General features: G+C 38.8%; 1 protein-coding gene across 1 annotated transcript in view; it reads left to right on the top strand.

The window, feature by feature from the left end:
* Positions 1 to 705: 705 nt before the first annotated feature.
* Positions 706 to 20,413, top strand: part of PTH2R (parathyroid hormone 2 receptor) — a 67,907-nt gene continuing 48,199 nt past the window's right edge. Inside the window, exons 1-2 of the mRNA XM_066280820.1 lie at positions 706 to 780; positions 16,423 to 16,525. Of these exons, the coding sequence (XP_066136917.1) occupies positions 706 to 780; positions 16,423 to 16,525 (178 nt within the window). The remainder of the gene's footprint in view (positions 781 to 16,422; positions 16,526 to 20,413) is intronic.

Raw genomic sequence — 20,413 nt, 5'->3', positions numbered from 1 at the left:
TCTATCACACACAAGCGCCCGTGCACACACACAGTATTATTGCAGTAGTTACGAGAAAAACAGAATTTTAGAGGGCTGTAGAGACTGTTGAGCACACAGCCGCAGATGCAAAACGCGTTTGGCCTCAAAACATTTAACCACATGGGTCCAGTGCCTCTGGTGGCTGGTCAGCGCACGTCTGGACAATAGGGAACTTTGGAAACACTGCCGGAGGGCCCAGGGCATTTCTAGAGACGGGACGTTGGGACGAGGACAGAGTGGAGGATGACAGAGATGGTGCGACTTGCAGGTGGCGTCAGCAGTGTTCTGGGTCGGTTGCCCTCTGGGCTCCTAGGCTGCTCGACGCGGTGACAGGGAGGAGAAGGGCGAGCGCCTCCCGGCTTCTCCTGCAGGGGGCGCAGGGGGGCGCAGGCCCGCCCCCCACGCCGGGGATTGCGGGCCAGAGGCAAGGCTGGATGCGATCACTTCTCCCCGTAAGACCCAACCAAGCGACCAGTCGCCGCGCGGCAGGACCTGGGTCCGAGACGCCCGCGCGTTGGCAGACCAGCTCCGGGCATCCTCAGACCGGTGGCCCCGGGGCCGGCCACCCCATCTGCGCCGCGCTCCCGGCCACAAAGTTTGCCCGGCGCCCGCCAAGTTGCGAGCGCGGAGCTTCTCCCGGGCTGCGGGAAGAGCGTCCTGCTTCTCGCGGGGGCTGGTCCAGGCATGGCCGGGCCGGGGGCGTCGCCCCGCGTCTGGGGGTGGCTGCTGCTCGGCGGCTGCCTCCTCGCCGGAGCCCAGGTAAGAGCCCGGGACCCGCGGCACCTGCTTCCCCGAGCCTCCGGCTGGACTGGGAGTAAACTGAGGCGCTCACAGTAACACACACACACACACACACACACACACACACACACACCCGCGCGCGTTTAGTGGAGCCGTGCTTTAGGGGAGTGATGTGATGGGGCGGGCACTATTCAGACCAGCATCTTGACATCTGCTATGACATCTGTAAAGTAAGGGGACATTTAAGAGCAGCGGGTTTCTGGATCAGGAGGGCGAGGCCGGGAGGAGAAGAAACTTTTCTTATTCATAGTCTCTTTCGTCCCCATTTAATCAGTCCAAATTATTTTTGTCTGCTGGCAATTTACTTTTGAGAATTTCAACTTCTAGGATCGGATTGCGACCACTGTCTGAGAAGATAAACGGCTCTCCTTGACACAGAATCACGTATTGTCAAAGCAAAGAAAGTAGTAGGTAGAAAAAATATCGCTAAATAAAGCTCAGTTTTTAGGAATAAGTGGTCGTTGTCATTTAGAACTGCTACCGATTACAGAGTTTTCTGGGAACTCTTTCACAATGGAGCCTCTCTCAAATGTGTAGGTCAACATTTTATCCACACATTTTTCTTGTGCCAAATAAAATCTAGATTTTACACTCAGCTCTTCGGATGAGCTAGGAAGAGATGTGCTGGTGGGTGCAATGCAATTTAAAGAGCGCAGTGAATTTAAACTGAATCAATGTTATTTCTCCCTTCCGTTCGGTAGGGGGCGCATCTTGATCATCAAATGAAACCCCGACTTTTTTTTTTCTTTTAAATTCTTTCATTGTGAGAAAATTAATCACTGATTTATGTACTGCTATTATCTAACCTTAATTCTGTTATTGGTTGTCAGATGATCAATTTAATTTTCAACTATTCTAAAAGTACAACTGTTTTTTAAAACTACATTACCACATAAATGAAAGGAAATAGTGTCCTGCTAATTACTGGGCTTTACCTAATGTGACCAGGCTGTTTCTGTGAATTTACTTTGTTAAAAACAATCTGTATGTTAAACGTTGACTAATGGATGCTAAAGACTAGGGTATGCTTAAACTTAAAGAATTTCATTGACAAAAGTAATATGACTGAATGGAAAAAAAATCCTAAGAATTTGGTGACAGTTATAGAGCTCTGGTGATCTTTAATGTACTTCCTGTATCTCTATCTCATAAGATATTTGAATAATACGCTTAAAAACACTGCTTCCCTGTATAAGAGGCAAGTAAACTCTAACCATTTATTTTACTCTATGTTCTAGATTTCTTTTTCTAAAGAAATGGAAAGGTATTGATTAATACAATAACAAAAAAAAACACTCAGGGATTATGGACAAAATATTTCCTTAATTTTTAGATTTTAGTAAAACAATCAGGATATTAAACATTCTTTCTTATAATATTAAACCAAGGTTTCGCAGCCTTGGCACTACTGACATTTTGGACCATGTCATTCTTTCTGGTGGGGTTATCTTGTACTGCTTCTTTCCACTAGATTCCAGTAGCATCCCCCCACCCCTGCCCAATTATGATGCCAGAAGTGTCTCTAGACATTGCCAAATGTCCCTTTGTAGACAAAATTGTCCTTGGTTGAAACCCATTGCTTTAAACTGACTTCCATTTATGTTTATAGACTAAGAATTGAACGATATGACAGTTTGTGATAATATATTACATTTTTGGCGCTTCAAACAAAATCTAAAGGTTAAATTAAAGTGATTTACATTGACACATTGACACCTTCTCTGATCTTCAGTTTTCTCATTTCATTCCCAGCTAATACATACATATATATATTATTTTTAAAATTAATATATTGACATAACAACAAAGAGAACTCATTCAAGCAGAATGAGCTTATATAGAATAATTCTTTAATATTCAATAAACACTGGACCACATCACAAAATAGATAACATAGGCTGGTACTTGTCAATTATTTTAAAAATTTCTGTAGTTTTTGGTTGGCAAAGATGCTCTTTTGACTCAGTGCACAGTTCAGAACTCATTCCTTCATGCATCAGGTGTCATTACAGAGCCCAGCAATATATTCTCTAAAGAAGGGTTATCACATGGCAATGAGGGCCACTGTGTGCACGTGTTTAGTATTTTCTTTATTGTGTCAGTGGGTCCTCCTGGGAAGAGACTCCAAGATGAAATTAGGGGTGCAGTAGGTTTATTGGTGGGTAATGCCTCTGAAAGATAAAAGGATGAAGAGGCAGGACTGGATAGGGAGAACCTCCGACCAACATGCAAATCTGAAAAGGGCTTGGCTAACCCCATGGAGAACTCTGGGATAGAGGTTGCCTTTCACTGTTGATAATCTCATTCAACGCACAAAAACTTTTATAGGGCATGGCAACAGTAGGTTTATAGTGTTTGTATGGAAAACTATACAATAATAAATAATAATACAAGAATCAACTCTGTTTTGTGTACTCACAGCTGTAAGCATACTTTTGCCCCACCCTGTATGTGTCACATAAATGGTGGCATATGGGAGGGTAGGGAAATAGGAGTGGAGTAGAGAGATAAAAGGGGATAGATGGGTAATAAATAAAGCGAGTAAACCTACACTCTGTACCTCAATCTCTTGTGTTAATTGGAAAATATGGTGATAATAGATGGAATTACCCACAAGTCATTATTGGTAGATTTAGAAAGAAGCCACAACTGGGACATAGGCAGTTTCTCCAGAATGGTGAGTTTGGGGACTAACTTTAGCAAAATAAAGTTGGAACTTGCCTGCTGGATATCTCTCTGTTGTGCATATTTATTTCCACCAGTCCTGTTTGTTCTTCTTTCCTGTTGACAGCCGATACTGTTTCCACCTGTCCTCTAATTATGGGGAAGCCTTGTGTGCCTGCGGGGTGGCCTTGGTGACCGCACTAACTGTGTATAGGCACTTCAGCCCTGGGAGCCCAGAAGCAGCTGGGTGGATGGGAGCCACATGTGGCCTTTTCTTGGCAATGTACGAAGAGTAGGTCTCATCTCCTCAGACCTTTCTCAATTCACTGTGAAGAAAAATAAAGCATTTTCAACTGACATTCATACGTTCCATTTAATCTCCTATCTTGAGCTTCAATTAGTTTTGACACCTGCTAGAAATCATCTCCTTTCTTTCCCCTCTGTTTAGTTTTGTATTTTCTTTGAGTTATTCTCTAAATCCTTTAATGGCAATGTGACTTTAGCCAGTTCATTACACCTCTTTGAATTTCCATTTCCTCCATTCTAAAATGGGGACAATAATGGCTTTTACCTTACAGACTGTGAGACAGTATTGAGTTTGAAAATGTAAAAACAAACTAATTAAGAAAATAAAAATATACAAGTAGACAAAAGCCTTAAGGTGTCTGATAATAAAAGTATCAGCTCTCTTCTTTTTTTTCTATTAGACTTTTTAAAGTCGGGGCACATTTAAAATCCTACAAATAATTGTAGGTACACTATATACAAATTTCTGAGAAATATGTTATCATTATTAAGTCAAATATTAAAGAAAAAATATAAAGGCAAAGCATGCTTTTATGGTGATTAAGTGAAATAAATATGACACAATTAAATTTATTCTGACATTAAAAAACATTTTTATGTTACATTTTTGAGTTAATGCTTTTTAGAATTCATAAAAAAGAGGGGTTAAAAGTAAAAAAAGACAAAAAGTTATCTTTTTATATATATAGATACATTCTTAGTAAGATTTAGTAAATCCGGCAGGTCCTGGTGCAAATGTGTTAAGTTTTTTCATTCTTGTGTTTATGAGAAACATGAGCCTGATGTGTCCTAGCTTTTTCTTCAATGTTTGGGCATATATTTGAAAGGTAAACTTTCATTTCCTCCTCAATACATTGAAGAATTCCTCTCTTTTTACTCTTAATTGTGTTGAGTGCAGAAAACCCCCACCATACATATCATCTTAACTTTACACCAAACAAAGGATAGAAGAAACTTGCCTCCAGTCTTTCTGGGGAACATGGGGAGTGGTGTAAACAATCCAGCACCACAGCTTAATAGCCTTTTGCAACCTAATCAGGCAAGTGAGGTGGGGGGTTGGACAGATTGTCAGTTTACAGCCAATTCCCCACACCTCTGTCCCCCCAAAATTCTAAACTCCAAAAACCCTGTTGGTTTTTTGGTCCCCAACAGGCACATATTTCTCTGGAATACCATAGGGTGCACCTGGAAATCTTCTAGGGCGCACCAGTGCACCCTGGTGCACACTCTGAGAACCACTGTATTAGATGGTTAATAAAGGGCTTTTTAATGAAATTATTATTAGAGTGAGATGATATATAAACATGATTTGGAGCCACTGAAGGATTTTAAATGGTGTGTGTGTGAATTTTGCAAGGCTATTTTGTCTCTCTGCTACACTTTTCCTTCAATTTCTTGTGGTTTCTCCTTCAGAAAAACCTAATGTCTAATGTCCTATTAGACATTTTATCTATAGTGTTGAGAAAGGTTTTAATTTTACCTTTATTAATATAAGCACCTGATTACAGTTTATCTCCCCCTTTGAAGAAGTCATTTGAAGACAGAACAAGTAATCAGAAGGCAGCTGCAGCCATCTTAATAGTCACTGATGTGTCCTTGTTCAAGTGGCACTACAAGGAGGCAGGTGGAATCCAGGGACAGTTAGAAAGTACGTTCAACTGAAGGAAGAACAGTCAGGATGTCTGATAGTAAATTTCTAGGTAAGCTGAGCATGAGGAGCCTGTGATATATTTAGTAGGTTGGATATTGCATTGTGGAGCTTGAGAAAAACATCATTACTTTACAAGGAGTGCCTGAAGCCACATGTGAATAATACTCTCAGTGAGAGTATAATAACATTAAAGGGGCCAGTTAACTTGATTGGAAAATAACACATAGATGGGTTTTTATAAGATTATGTCTCAATTATAAATTCACAGGGAAAAGGGGCTAATAAACAATTTGGAACTCCCTAGCCCAATGAGCATGGTGCCTCTGGGAGGTAGGTTCTCCATAATTGTTTGAATCAGCTAATTTGTTTTTCTTTCATGCCAAGAAAATTTATCCTATTTGATCCTACTTAGAACTCAAGTCTCTAATCATTTACTCAAGTTTTAATTTTAAAAAGGTCATTGTATTCTGAAGGGTAGAGATGGCTGCCGTAGGACACACAGTGTAAGGGAACCTGCATCTGGTCATGAAGATGGAGAGAAAAGAGCAGCTGGTAGATATGCTTCTGAGAGTTCATGTTCTCAGTGCTCTCTTATCTTAGTCACTGACCAGCAGGCAGGCTAAGTGTTGAGCTTGGAAAACATTCCATTGGCTGATGGAATTTTGTCGACTCTCAAATAAAGAAAATCATAGCTTTCTGGAGCGGGACGTTAGTATACAAAATGGTTAAGGTTATGGACTTTATCAGAAACAGAATTTGGAATCTATTTCCTACTCATTTAGCTGTTAGTTGACATCTCAAAAATGCAGTTTCTTCATTTACAAAATGAGGAGGCCCTAATGCCAAACCCATTGGGTTGGGGTGTGGATTACATGCAAACCTCAGGAGAAGCATTTGATGTAGTGCCTGTCACGGAGTTTGCTTATTCTAAGTGCAGCCATCATTGTCATTATCATCATCATCATCATCATCATCATCATCATCATCGTTTTTGTAGTTTTTATTACATTTTCTAATTCATTATGGCTGGTATAGATGATCACTATTATTTTCAATATTGATTCATATCTATCAAGTTTATTCTTTATTTTTGTGGGTGAGAGGAGTGGAGATAGACAGACTCCATGCACCCTGACTGGGACCCACCCTGCAACCCCATCTGGGCCGATGCTCAAGTACCAAGCTATTTTTAGCACCCAAGTTCATGCTCAAACCCAACGAGCCACTGGCTATGAGAGGGGAAGAGAGAGAGAGAAGTGGGAGGGAAAGAAGGGAGAAGCAAATGGTTGCTTCTTCTGTGTATCCTGACTGAGAATCGAACCCAGGATGTCCATACGCAATGCTGATGCTCTATCCACTGAACCACCTGCCAGAGCCCCAAGTTTATTCTTGAACAGTAACAATTTTCTCCAGTATCTCCCTATGTTATTTCCTTTTATTTTTGTCTCATCATAGTGCATTAGATAGATCTCCCAGTCTGACACTGAATGGTAGTTATTATTGCAGGAATCTTATCTTGTTTATTATTTCATTAGGATGCTAAAGATTTATTATTAAATATGATATTTACTCTAGGTTTTTAATGGACATAACATCATTGCTAATTTTGTTAAGTTGTTAAATGTAGGCTAGAATAAGAGTTTTGAATGATAACATGTATGATTTTTACTTTAAAGTCATAAGTATGTTGTTTCTTTTAAAAATGTCATATTAGTTGTATTGAACTCCTGCCACAGATACTGGGCTACCTGAAAAAAAAGAAGTGATTCTTAGTAATTTTTCTACAGCATTATGGTACCTAGAAGATGTTCATTAAATATTGGTGCTTGCATGATCATAGGTAGGAGGGCTATAATATATTGCTACTTGAATTAGCAAATAAATCAAATACTTTTGTTAACAATAAGATGCGGATTAGTAACAAATTAAAAGATCTAGCAAACAAAAATGTTGTTTAATACTATTTGGCCAAATATTTTTGTGACAAGATTGGAACACATATATGTAGTGAAAGGTCCTGGCCCTACCTGGTGGCTCAGTGGATACAGCATTGGCCCAGCATATGGATGCCCCAGGTTCCTGATCAGGGCACACAGGAGAAGTGACCATTTGCTACTTTCCCCCTCCCTCTTCCCCTTTTCTCTGTCTTCCCCTTCTGCAGCCATTGTTTTGCCTGGTTCTAGCATGGCTCTGGGCACTGAGGATAGTTTGATTGGGCAGAGCTTGTCAGCCTCAGGTGCTAAAAATAGCTCAGTACCGGAGCATCAGCCCTAGACAGGGTTCCTGGTTGGGGTGTGTGTAGGAGTCTGCCTCACTATCTCCCCTTCTCTCACTTAAAAAAAAACAACCACAATGAAAGTTCATGAAGGTACACTTCTGCCTCTCCTTTATGAAACTATTTATATCAAATTGCAAACTGCCTAAATTCTCCTAAATGAGAATAATTTATACTACTTGCCATTTTCCTACTTATATATTCAGGGTAGCTCTAGCTCTTTTTTTGATGAGAAAGTTTTTTTTACTTATTTTTTAAAGACATTTTTCAGAGTAAGATTATGTTTAACAATACATTTAAACCAAGATTGTGGGCATGAGATATGTCTAAGTTTGGATATTCTCCTGCCTACATCCCAAGAGAATCTGCCTTCAGAAAAGCATTCATGCCTATAATAAGTTCCAAGGTGAAATTTCTCCTTCAACATATTCTGGCATCTTATTTTCTAGACAACTAAAGTCTGTAAGATGCAACATCTGGAAGTTTTTAGTGGTTACATAAGCAAAACTTCTGAGATTGGATGAGATTGGGCACATTCAGTGTGTTGGCCAGACACATGTAAGCAAAACTTAAGTGTAACTTTCATGTTGATTAATTGAATTTAGAGATGTCTTAGAGACATCTAAGAACTAGATGAAACCTTGAGTAGACACGTGGGACTTTCCTGTAGCCTAAAAAATGTCTTTTAAAGTCAATTGAAAGATACAACAGATTTTTATTTTCACCAGATTGGTAACATATTAGTAATGGCATTTTGTTTGTGAGTCTATTGCATTCTTCTTTTTTTTTTTTTTTACCACTCATGGTAAATGTGTACTGAGTGCCCGAGAACTGTACTGTTCTTCTTACCTACCCCAGGGCCAAACCCATGGCTTGGGTTTCTTTTGTATCTATCTTCTGCCATAGTGTCTGCCCATAGTGTCTTCCCCCGGTCAGTCTAAACAAATACTTGTAGAATAAATATGCTCAACAGTCCTTGCTGCTAAACCAGCACAAACAGTGTAGAATGAGCAGAAAGGAAGCTTTTTCTGTGAACATAAGGAGGCATCCTTCAATTAAAATTCTTCCTCCCCAGGTCTCTTTATTTTCAATTCAGTAAAATTGCGTTGGACTACTAAGACCCTCACTTGGAGATGGGGAGAGCCTGCCTGATTTATATCTAACTTTTAAGTTCAAGATTTTCTTTCTTTTTGCTTCAGTAAATTAATTTTGATCAAATATACTTAGAAGGTGGTAAAAGAATAGACTTGGTGATAATAATATATAGTTAACATTTACACGGTTTCCATTGTGTAAAAGCACTTAGTCTTCCTTCCTTCCTTCCTTCCTTCCTTCCTTCCTTCCTTCCTTCCTTCCTTCCTTCCTTCCTTCCTTCCTTCCTTCCTTCCTTCCTTCCTTCTTTCCTTCCTCCCTCCCTCCCTCCCTCCCTCCCTCCCTTCCTTTCTTCCTTCCTTCCTTCTTCCCTCCTTCCCTCCCTCCCTTTCTTCCTTCCCTCCTCATTCTTTCTTTCTTTTTATTTTTTGAGAGACAGGTAGAGAGAAGGGAAGGGGGGAGAGAGAAGCATCAGCTCTTTGTTCCACTTAGTTGTGCACCCATTGTTTCTCATACGTACCCTGACCGGGGCTAAAGCTGGTGCCCTTGGGAGCCAGCAACCTTGGAATTGAGCTGGCAACCCCAGGATCAAACCAGTGATCTCAGTGCTCCAGGACGATGCTCTATCCACTGAGCCACCAGCCAGGGCATACATTAGTTTCTTTAATCCTCGCAATTACTTTATGAAGAAGACAATGAGAATTTTTATGCCTCTTCAACATCCATTCCATTCTTCACTGATTGTGTGGCAAACACAGACAAGTAAGTGGTAGAATAAGGATACTCTGAAAAAAATGCAAAACCCCAAATCCCTGCTCTTATAAATTTTACATTCTCTCATTCTCCAGAAGCCTGCTTTACTGTGGATTTACATACATGTGCCAAGAAATTTTACTCTGTTACTTCTCAGTGGAAGTAGAAGGTTAGGTGCCCCAGCCAGATGTTGTTGACACCCAAGGTGGGGCATTCCTTGTTACTGATGGGTGAGGGTATGGGTTCTGCTCTCACCTACACCACAGTGGGGGTGACTTGTCGCTGCTAGAGACTGACTCTCCAGTAGGTCTTCTCTGATACCACCCTGGCGAGGAGATGGAAGGACACTTTGTTACTGCCAGGCTGGAGTTGAAGTCCAGGCTCCCTACATGGCCTCCAGTGACACCTGGGGTGGGGGTGGGGGTCTGTGAATGGCCTTGTTTCAGACGAGTGTGGATGAAAGTCCTGCCTCTCTACTTTGTTCTGAAACCACACTAAGGAGAGTGTAGGGGCACCTCCTTACAGCACCTCTTTAAATTGCCATACACTTGGCGTTTGCTGGTGTGGATTTGGGTTGGACTGTGGTTTACTTCTGTGGTGTCTGGGTTGAACTGTTATCATCTTTGTGTTGTCAGATGCTCCTTTTATTTCTTTGCTATAGAAAGTAGGGTTTTCCTCGGACTTTTTTTTTTTGTCAATGCCTGTTGGGATTTTAGAGTTGCCAGTTTCTAATAATCCAAGCTGGGAATATATGAAACAAAAAGAAAACCCAGAGAATTTCCCAATGTATTGTTCTTTAGGATCTGAGGTCTCTACCTGGTCTGGTTCCTGAGAACTTCTCAGAGTCATCTTAGGTTCATTTTATATATGATATCCAGGAATTGTAGTTGCACTCATCGAGAGAAATAGAAGAAATAGGTCTACTCCATCACACCAGAATTAGATGATCCAGAATGCTTCCTTTTAAGTATATCTAATGTATGGATTCATGTTGACTTTATAATGGAATAAATGTGAATATTGTAATTATGAGTATTCACATACTCTGATATTAACAATTACTGACAACTGTCGGTACTTTCAGTAAGATACACATGATCAAATTAAAGCTTCTTTTAGCTATCAAATATGTGACAGATTGGAATTCATCATTTTATTTCAAATTGCAAATGATCACTTACTCAGATAAAATTACTAACATCTATTTTTCTAGAAGTACCATTTTGTTTTGGATGCAATTATTGCTTTTGGAATAATATTGAATACGAAACATTGAAATAGGCATTGGGTATGAAAAGTGCTCTTCTCTTTTAAATCAACTATGATTTTAATGTCTGTGGGGAAGAGCACTTGTATCTGTAACAAAGGAGAAAGGAAAAACAATATAAAAAGATGTTCAGCATTTTCTTATTTTCACTTGAATGACTAAAGATCAATTTAACAGACATGAATTAGTACATCCTAAGCAAACTTGCTCCTGGATTAAACTGGCCACATTTTTTAGAATAAAATATATTTAGAAGTTATAGTTTGTCTAATGTTTATGCTCCTGAAAAGGTCATCACAGTAAAGGAACACATACACACAAAAGGAACACAAAAATGTATTTATTCAAGTAAAACTGGTACAAGGAATGATTTGAAATGTTCATATTTCATATGAAAGTCAGATTTCTCTAAATCAAATTTATAGTTCTGAAACTTGGTTACAGTATTTTCTAAGATTTAAATCAAAGAAAGTAACTCTTGAGCTGAAAAAAACATCCAGGGGATAAAAAAGCAAACAACTTGAATGTTGCCTCACTTTCTGGAGAATGAATAGGGAAGTAGACGATTTTGCTTCAGTGCCCACTCACAGATGACTCATCTGTTTTCATTTTACTTTCCCTTTATGATATGTGTGATTTTGTGGCTCTTTCAGTGTGGTTACTTCTAACTCAGAATCTGCATTGTGTTGGCCTTAGAGTTAAGTGCTGTTGTGTTTGCCAACCCTCCCCCTCATTCATTTTTAATTGTTTTCTTTTTTCATGAAAAAAATTATTAAAATAAATATGGGCATTGAGTTATGAATATTATCCAGCAATCTCCAAAACAATATATCTACTAATTTATTGAGCTACTCTGTATATTATAAATATATTAGAAAATAATACACATGATTTTCAGGACTAACACATATTTTTATACTAAAACTAGTTCTTATGATAGATTTTCTTTTCTGTGTCCTTCATTTTAGTTTAATTTGCCAGTCTATAATTTTGTGTCATTTCAAACCATAATTCTTTTTTTTAATAAATAAATTTTTATTAATTTTAATGGGGGTACATATATTCAAAGAAAACATGTCCAGGTTATCTTGTCATTCAATTATGTTGCATACCCATCGCCCAGAGTCAGATTGTCCTCCGTCACCTTCTATCTAGTTTTCTTTGTACCCCTCCCCCCCTCCCCCTCTCCCTCCTTCCCTCCCCCTGCCCCTCGTAACCACCACACTCTTGTCCATGTCTCTTAGTCTCGTTTTTATGTCCCACCAATGTGTGGAATCCTGCAATTCTTGTTTTTCTCTGATTTACTTATTTTACTCCGTATGTTATCAAGATCCCACCATTTTGTTGTAAGTGTTCCGATGTCATCATTTCTTATGGCTGAATAGTATACCATGGTGTATATGTGCCACATCTTCTTTATCCAGTCCTCTATTATTATTATTATTATTTTTTAAATTTTATTTTATTTTATTTATTCATTTTAGAGAGGAGAGGGAGAGACAGAGAGAGAGAGAGAGAGAGAAGGGGGGAGGAGCTGGAAGCATCAACTCCCATATGTGCCTTGACCAGGCAAGCCCAGGGTTTCGAACCAGCGACCTCAGCATTTACAGGTCGACGCTTTATACACTGCGCCACCACAGGTCAGGCTATTATTATTATTATTATTTTTTATTTATTTTTTTTACAGTGATTAAAGTCTTTAAGCAAACTCTTGGCCAATACAGCAAGAATCCATAAAAGAGTAGTGTCCTTGACAAGTTCACCAAGTCCAAGTTGGCCCCAACACCATGCCAACTCCCTGATAAATGCAACCCAACCCCAGTTCAGTCTGTTAGGAGCTGTCCGAAGGAGCAGGAGTCCAGGAAAAGTCCACATCCAGGAAAAGTCTACATGGTACTGAAATTGTAAAACCACAATTCTTAATCTTAACTGTACTTCCTATGGATAATGATGTCAACATCTTTTGATTTCCAATGTTCAATCCATAATGTCATATTATAAACCTAATGTTTATTATATTAAATTTATATATGAAACATCTTGCTTTTCCACTTTCCTTCGCTAATAGTTCTAGAGAATAAGTGTATTTGCAGCTGGAATGAAAGATTTGGGATTTACAAAGGATTGTATTCTAAGAAGTTTGTCACTTAGGTAAACTAATAGGTTTTATCATCTCATTTGATTTGAGAATCTCTAAATCTCTAACCGAAAACAAAACTGCAAAGCTCTGGACCCTATTATTGCTGATAAACCCACAGAACACATCATATCAGTATTTTTCTAAAAAATAAGTTGGTTAAAAATATATTTACAAATTTTTTAAAAAAGTTTATTTTATTGATTTTAGAGAGAAGAAGGGGGAGAACAGGAAAGAGATAGGAACATCTGACCAGGGAATCAAACTGGCAACCTCTGCACTTTGGGACGATGCTTTAACCAACTGAGCTATCCGGCCAGGGCTATTTACAAATTTTTAAATAATTCTCTTTAAGAGGCAGAGATTGAGATACCACCTCACCCCTGTTAGATTAGCTATTATCAACAAGACGGGTAATAGCAAATGTTGGAGAGGCTGTGGAGAAAAAGGAACCCTCATTCACTGTTGGTGGGACTGTAAAGTAGTACAACCATTATGGAGGAAAGTATGGTGGTTCCTCAAAAAACTGCAAATAGAACTACCTTATGACCCAGCAATCCCTCTACTGGGTATATACCCCAAAACCTCAGAAACATTGATACGTAAAGACACATGCAGCCCCATGTTCATTGCAGCACTGTTCACAGTGGCCAAGACATGGAAACAACCAAAAAGCCCTTCAATAGATGACTGGATAAAGAAGATGTGGCACATATACACTATGGAATACTACTCAGCCATAAGAAATGATGACATCGGATCATTTACAGCAAAATGGTGGGATCTTGATAACATTATAAGGAGTGAAATAAGTAAATCAGAAAAAAACAAGAACTACATGATTCCATACATTGGTGGAACATAAAAATGAGACTAAGAGACATGGACAAGAGTGTGGTGGTTACCAAGGGTGGGGGGGAGGGAGGACATGGGAGGGAGGGAGGGAGAGAGTTAGGGGGAGGGGGAGGGGCACAGAGAACTAGATGGAGGGTGACGGAGGACAATCTGACTTTGGGCGAGGGGTTTGCAACATAATTTGATGACAAAATAACCTAGACATGTTTTCTTTGAATATATGTACCCTGATTTATTAATGTCATCCCATTACCATTAATAAAAATTTATTAAAAAAAAAAACAAAAAACGGCAACAACAAAACAAACAAACAAACAAAAAAAACTACTACAGGACTTATTTAATACTGTTTAAAATTTTTCCTTCAAATCCAATTAGATTCTTGAGTCCAGCACGAAATAATCAATATCAAGTGTTAGTCCTTTTTATTGTCTCATTATAAGTACCCAGACCAGAAGAAACTTTGAAACGTCCTTTGAAATGGTGTGACAGATTGTTGGCAAATGTCTACACGGAGCGCCTAACCATCCTTTCTATCCCGGTACACCGGCTTCTTGCCACGTGACTTGGCGACCTCTCCCAGCCAGAGGGGGGGGGGGTCTGTTTCTCCACCCTTAAATCTGGGCAGGTCTTGTAACTGGTTTGAACCAATTGGGCTGGGAGTGACATTGTGTGAGTGACATTAGAGTGTAGGCCTTAAGACACCTTCTTCATCCACCCTCTTGGAATGCTGGAGACGAAAGACCACTTAGAAGGAAAAGCCAGGAAGATGGTCAGCACCTAAGTCCAGACACGTTACGACCTTGGACTGAACAGCTCGAGGAGCGCTTCCAGAACACTGGGACCACATCAAGGGCTCTAGGCAAGATCAGCAGAGGTCCCCAGCTGAGCCCGACCCAGATTGCTGACACACAGACTCATTAAGTAAAATGGGCTAGTTTTTTTTTGTTTTTTGTTTTTTTTTATTTAAATGGGCTAGTTTTTAATGCAGCCATAGACACCTGGTACAAATGGGTTTTGTTTGTTTTGGGGTTGTTTTTTTTTTAGACAAATGTATAAAATTCAAAAATAGAAGTACAGAAAAGGAAAATATCCCCCAGAATATTATCTCCAATGTTAACTATCATTAATATGTTGGTATTTTTCTTTCAAAGGTTTCTTTTATGTTTGCTGTTTACAAGAATAAAAGCACATTAATATTGTTTTATAAAAAAAAAAAAAGAGGCAGAAATTAATTTCTCTCTCATTGAGTAAGAGTTGGTGACTTGCTTTTAATAAACACACGATGATGGGACTGATCATGAGTGACATCTGAGACTAGATCATAAAAGGTGTTGTGGTTTTCTTCTTGCTTTCTTTCTTGAATCACTTACTCTGTGGGAAGCCAGCTGACATGTTGTGAAGACACTCAAGCTTCCTGATAGAACCATGTGGTGAGGAACTGAGGCTTGCTCCCATCAGCCCCTGAGGAACCAAGGTCCCTGTCAATAACCATGTGAGTGGGCTGTCTTAGAACTGGATCTCCTGGTTCCACTCAAGATTTCAGGTGACATCATCTATGGCTGAAGTCTTGACGGCAATCTCATAAGAGACTCTCAGCCAGAAACTCCCAGCTATGTCTCTCCCAAGCTGTGAGATAGTTATTGTTTGTTGTTTTAAGCCACCAGTTTTGGGTTAATCTGCTATCCAGCCAGAGAAGAAAAATACAGAGTTTCCCTCCTTAAAATTCTGGTCCTCTAGAATCACTCTTGGTATCAAATAAATTGTATCATGTTAGCTAGAACCATGACTTGGTTACCGAATATTTTGGAATATTAAAAGAGATGTGTACAGTGTCAGGTTGACAGAGGTAGGTATTGTGACTTTGTTACATGTAAACTTGGCTGTGTTAGACTGCATTTTCCAGAATCCCCTTCCCTTTACGTTTCTGGGTACAGTGAGCCACAAGGCATACTTTTTCCTGAGCTTTGGAAGGCAGCGGTGGAGCCACAGCATTTTGTTTTTTACACTCAAAAGGTCAAGGCAGAAACTTCTGTATCTCACACAGGTTTTTCCTTCTCTGCTGGTTTAGCTCATGAGAGAGGGGCAGGAGCCAGGCCTGCAACTGCTCTACTTTTCCCTGGGTCCTCCTTTAATTTCTCTGATTCCTGGGCCACTTACATGTCTCGGTCTATAATGAACCTAAAGATGTTGAGTGATTTGCCCAAGGTTTCATGGTAATTTTTTTAGTAGAGCTAAATTTGGTCTTCTAGTCCAGTCTCTTTCTATGTGCCAGAACTGAATACCAAAACAGAATTAATAAAATATTGAGTCTCCATAACGTTCGAGGAAATTTCCTATCTGTTGACTACTTTTTTTTCCTAATTATATTTTATTTATTATAATTATCTACTTACATTAAAATATTCTAGTATGGGATTTTTTTTCTTTAGGCAAATCAAGTAAAAATAAGATTATTCTTAAATCTTACACATTGGTGGACTTTGAATTTTGATTCAAATAAAGGACTATTTCATATAGCCTGAGATCAAAACTCTAATTATATTAGAAGGTAAAATATGAGAGTGTTTTTCATGTTTATGTTTTGTTCCTTTCTACAGCTGGATTCTGATGGCACCATTACTATAGAGGAGCAGATTGTCCTGGTGCTGAAAGCTAAGGTGCAGTGTGAACTCAACATCACAGCCCAGCTCCAGGATGGAGGTAACGACGCTGAAAACATTGTGTCCTCCTTGGGCCTCTACCTCAGTCCTCACCAAGATGACAAATTTCCCTCCTTTTTTAGTATTGGGAGACCCTCATTAGTCATTGTGGTTCCATGTGGAAGGGAGTTTAGCAGAATAAGGCTGTTCATCTCTTTAACCGCCTAGCTTTTCCCTCCCTGTGGGAAGAGTTGTTTGCCTGATTGTGAGTTTGGGAATAGCAGCTGTGCACATCACTCCGTTCCTCTGGCCTCTCTCTGGGATCTATCCGTTTGCAGAGAACGTGCATGCTGGTTTATCCTTGATCACGCAATAAGCTTGGAGGGGTAGGCTCCGTCCTTGTGGCTGTTGCCTGCAGTTTTTGGTAGTATGTACAATTCAACGGTGCAAATAAACAAGCCCTTTTATTTATACCTAGGCTATGTTCTCCAAAAAACCTTTTTCTTAATAAACTGATTATTTTATCTCCATCAGCCTGACTACGTATATAGTTTCTCAAATGGTTCCAAGTCCAACTGGGAAGAGAACTACTGTTTACTGACTCCCTAAATTCCCAACAATCTAAACGCAGCGATAATGCCCGTAAAGCTGTGCCCCATAATAAAATGTATGGTTTGTACCTGCTTCATTTTAGTCCCCAAATATTAAAAATGTTTTGTGATTTATTCCTCAATTGGTTATCAAAGAATGTGGTCTTCATGATACTGATTTTTTTTTTTTTTTTTACAGAGACAGAGAGAGTCAGAGAGAGGGACAGATAGGGACAGACAGACAGGAACGGAGAGAGATGAGAAGCATCAACCATCAGTTTTTCGTTGTGGCACTTTTAATTGTTCAGTGATCGCTTTCTCATATGTGCCTTGACCGTGGGGCTACAGCAGACTGAGTAACCCCTTGCTCGAGCCAGTGACCTTGGGTCCAAGCTGGTGAGCTTTTGCTCAAACCAGACAAACCTGCGCTCAAGCTGGTGACCTCGGGATCTCAAACCTGGGTCCTCTGCATCCCAGTCCGATGCTCTATCCACTGTGCCACCACCAGGTCAGGCCATGATACTGATTTTTAAAAATGTATTGTGACTTTTTGTTATCTATTCTGATAATTTTGCTGTTAACTGATTTATTTAGTCCAATTACATTAATTGTGGTTATAATTTACAGTCCTTGAATTTAATTCTACTTATTTAATTCATCTTATGTGGGCTTTAGCTTTTCCTCCCTTCTGCTCCTCACTCCCACTTTCTTTTAGCTTCTTTTGAATTCCTTGAGATTCTTTTTTTCTTGTTTCATCTTTCCTTCCCCTCCTAGCTTGGAAAATATATATTATATTTAATTCTTTTAATGATTAACCTAGAAAAGCCTCAAATGGAGTGCTTGCTGACCCTGTAGAATAATTTCTTGCCTCAGATTCAGCCTTTTAATTTACAACCAGCTAATACCATGTTTTAAGAAAAAATGTTTTTATACTGGTTCAGACTTTCTTGGTGTCTTGTACCAGGAAGCAATTGCCTGAATGGCCAGACTAATAGTGTTGAAAAGGGGAATCAGCCCTGCTACCTCTGAAGAACACCGAAGGAGCAATACTTCCTGAGAAATTTATAAGACTTAGTATCTATTGGGGCTGACTGATCTACCTTCTATGAAGTCTCATGAAATTTTGAATTGGAAGATCTCTCAGGAGTTGTCTAGTCCAATGTTATCTTCTTCAGGGTCCCTTTAACAGTCTGACAAATAGGTGTCCATAGTGTGTTCTTTCTGTACTAAAGCACTGGAGAAAACTTATCAGATTCTATTGTTACCTCTGTGAAGATAATAATAGAGTGAGGGAGATGGATACTTTTCAGTATGGTGTTATTAATAACTGAGGCATCACAGCTATGGACTCACTAAAAAGGCCCCTTAGTTCATTGGGGAGGGATTAGAGGAGGCTGCCTGGAGGAATAATCATCTGATCTTAAAGTGAAAAGAACAGGAACTAGATGCATAGAGGAGGACATGAAAGACACTCCTGGCAGAGGGAAGAGGATGGGTAAAAGCCAAGCGGGAAACAGTCACACAACACAGGAGTCACACATAAATAGAGTAAGTGATCTGGATGTCAACTTATATAGCATCTAAATTTCGTGAAGATATGAAATAAGTCAATGAATGAATTAATATTAAAAGAGAAAAGACACTTTCTTTGAGATCGTTCTTTATACAATTAAATGTGGTCAAACTTTGGTTTACCTTTAATAAAAAAATCTCTAATTATATGTAAATTAACTCAAGATGTATTAACTTTGTATATGGAAAAGTAGAATGATATTTTGAATTCACTAGCTAATTTAAGAATTTTTTATTAAAAATTTTTCTAAAATCAAGAGATGCATTTTAAGTATTTTGGAGTGAGCTGTTATGCTATCTGCAATTTAATTTAAAATACCACCACAAAAATATGTGAAATAATATTACAAAATATTAACAAGTGTTAATTCTAGATGATGGGTATATCATATTTTTTATTTTTTTATGAAAAAAATTATAATAAAAATAAATTTTTCTTTATGTTTGTGAATGAAAGAAAAGAAAATATAAGTGCAAATACCTAGTTATAAAACTATTCAAGTATTTAAAAACACAAATTAAAATATTATTGATCCTGGTTCTACTCACAAACATGTGGTTACATTGTATAATAGGTAATTATAATTGTAGTAAATAGGCAACTGGAGAACTGAAAGAGACCAAGTTAGAGTTTTCAAATTTTAGGTTGTTCTGTGAAAAATATCGTGGATTGACAGGCTTCACTAATTTGTTTTTGTCCTGGCACATATAAAAGATTATAGGGAATGTACTTAATGCTATTAATTTATAAAGGGAAATTGGTGAGTCATCAAGCAATTATTTTCTTGTTAAATGATGAAAGTATTTATTCACATAGGATGTGAGATGATTATCAGAGTGGATGTTAATATCTCTGTATTATTTGTGAGGCATAGCTTCCTTAACTTTTTCCCTTTTGTGAATATTTTTCATTCTCTTTTTCAAAGAACCACCAGAGAGATGAATACGATCTATAGAAACCTTATTTTGGGGAGTATTGGTGTTCTGATTTTGGGGGATTATGTCTCTGTGTGTATGTGTGTGCGCTACCTCGGAGGGAACTAGAAAATTGTCTCTCTCAGAACACGAAGAATCAGCAGCTTTTTCTCCATAACAGTTGAAAGACTACATAACTATAGAATAAACCTGTCATTAGCTTTTAGACTTATATGAAGATCTTACTCCATAATGTGACTAACTCTTGCTATACCATCCCATATAATATTCACTGCTCTCTACGTTTTAGAGAGACAACTAGTTACAAGGACACGAGAATGTGTGTTCTCCTTCAATTTATGTAGATTGCACAATAGACATCTCCCTGGTAAGGAATTGAGCAGTGCAGACAAGCAAGGTTGCATGACTTGTTAAAGACAAAATAAATGGCCGGGATGCCATATGGGATGCTATCAGGATAGAATGTCTAGGGCAAAGTTGATGAGAGATGGATTTACTACACTCTGTTTAAACAAGAAGGGAAACAGAAGCCGGTTATGGTGGAAAGAGGCAGGTAAACTGTGCATCAGAAGCAGGAGCCCGTGGGATGACTTCCTGGGTCGCTGGTGATATGTAAAGCCCAGACTTTTATTATGGGAACAGAGTGAGGCCGTTTCCAGGAAAAGGTTCTGTTTATAAGAACAATGCTGACAAGAGATGACTTTTTTTTTCTTCATCAAATATTTGTTTCCATATGATATAATGGACACTAATAAGTTACTTTTAGGTTTATGCTGAATTCTTTTTTGTAGAAATCAGTGTTTGTGTGAGGTTCTGTTATGCTTACCATTCAAAACTGAACAAACAACTTC

The sequence above is a fragment of the Saccopteryx bilineata genome, chromosome 5, assembly GCF_036850765.1.
Source record: "Saccopteryx bilineata isolate mSacBil1 chromosome 5, mSacBil1_pri_phased_curated, whole genome shotgun sequence".
Taxonomy (NCBI): domain Eukaryota; kingdom Metazoa; phylum Chordata; class Mammalia; order Chiroptera; family Emballonuridae; genus Saccopteryx; species Saccopteryx bilineata.
This window is presented reverse-complemented; position numbering and strand designations above follow the sequence as displayed.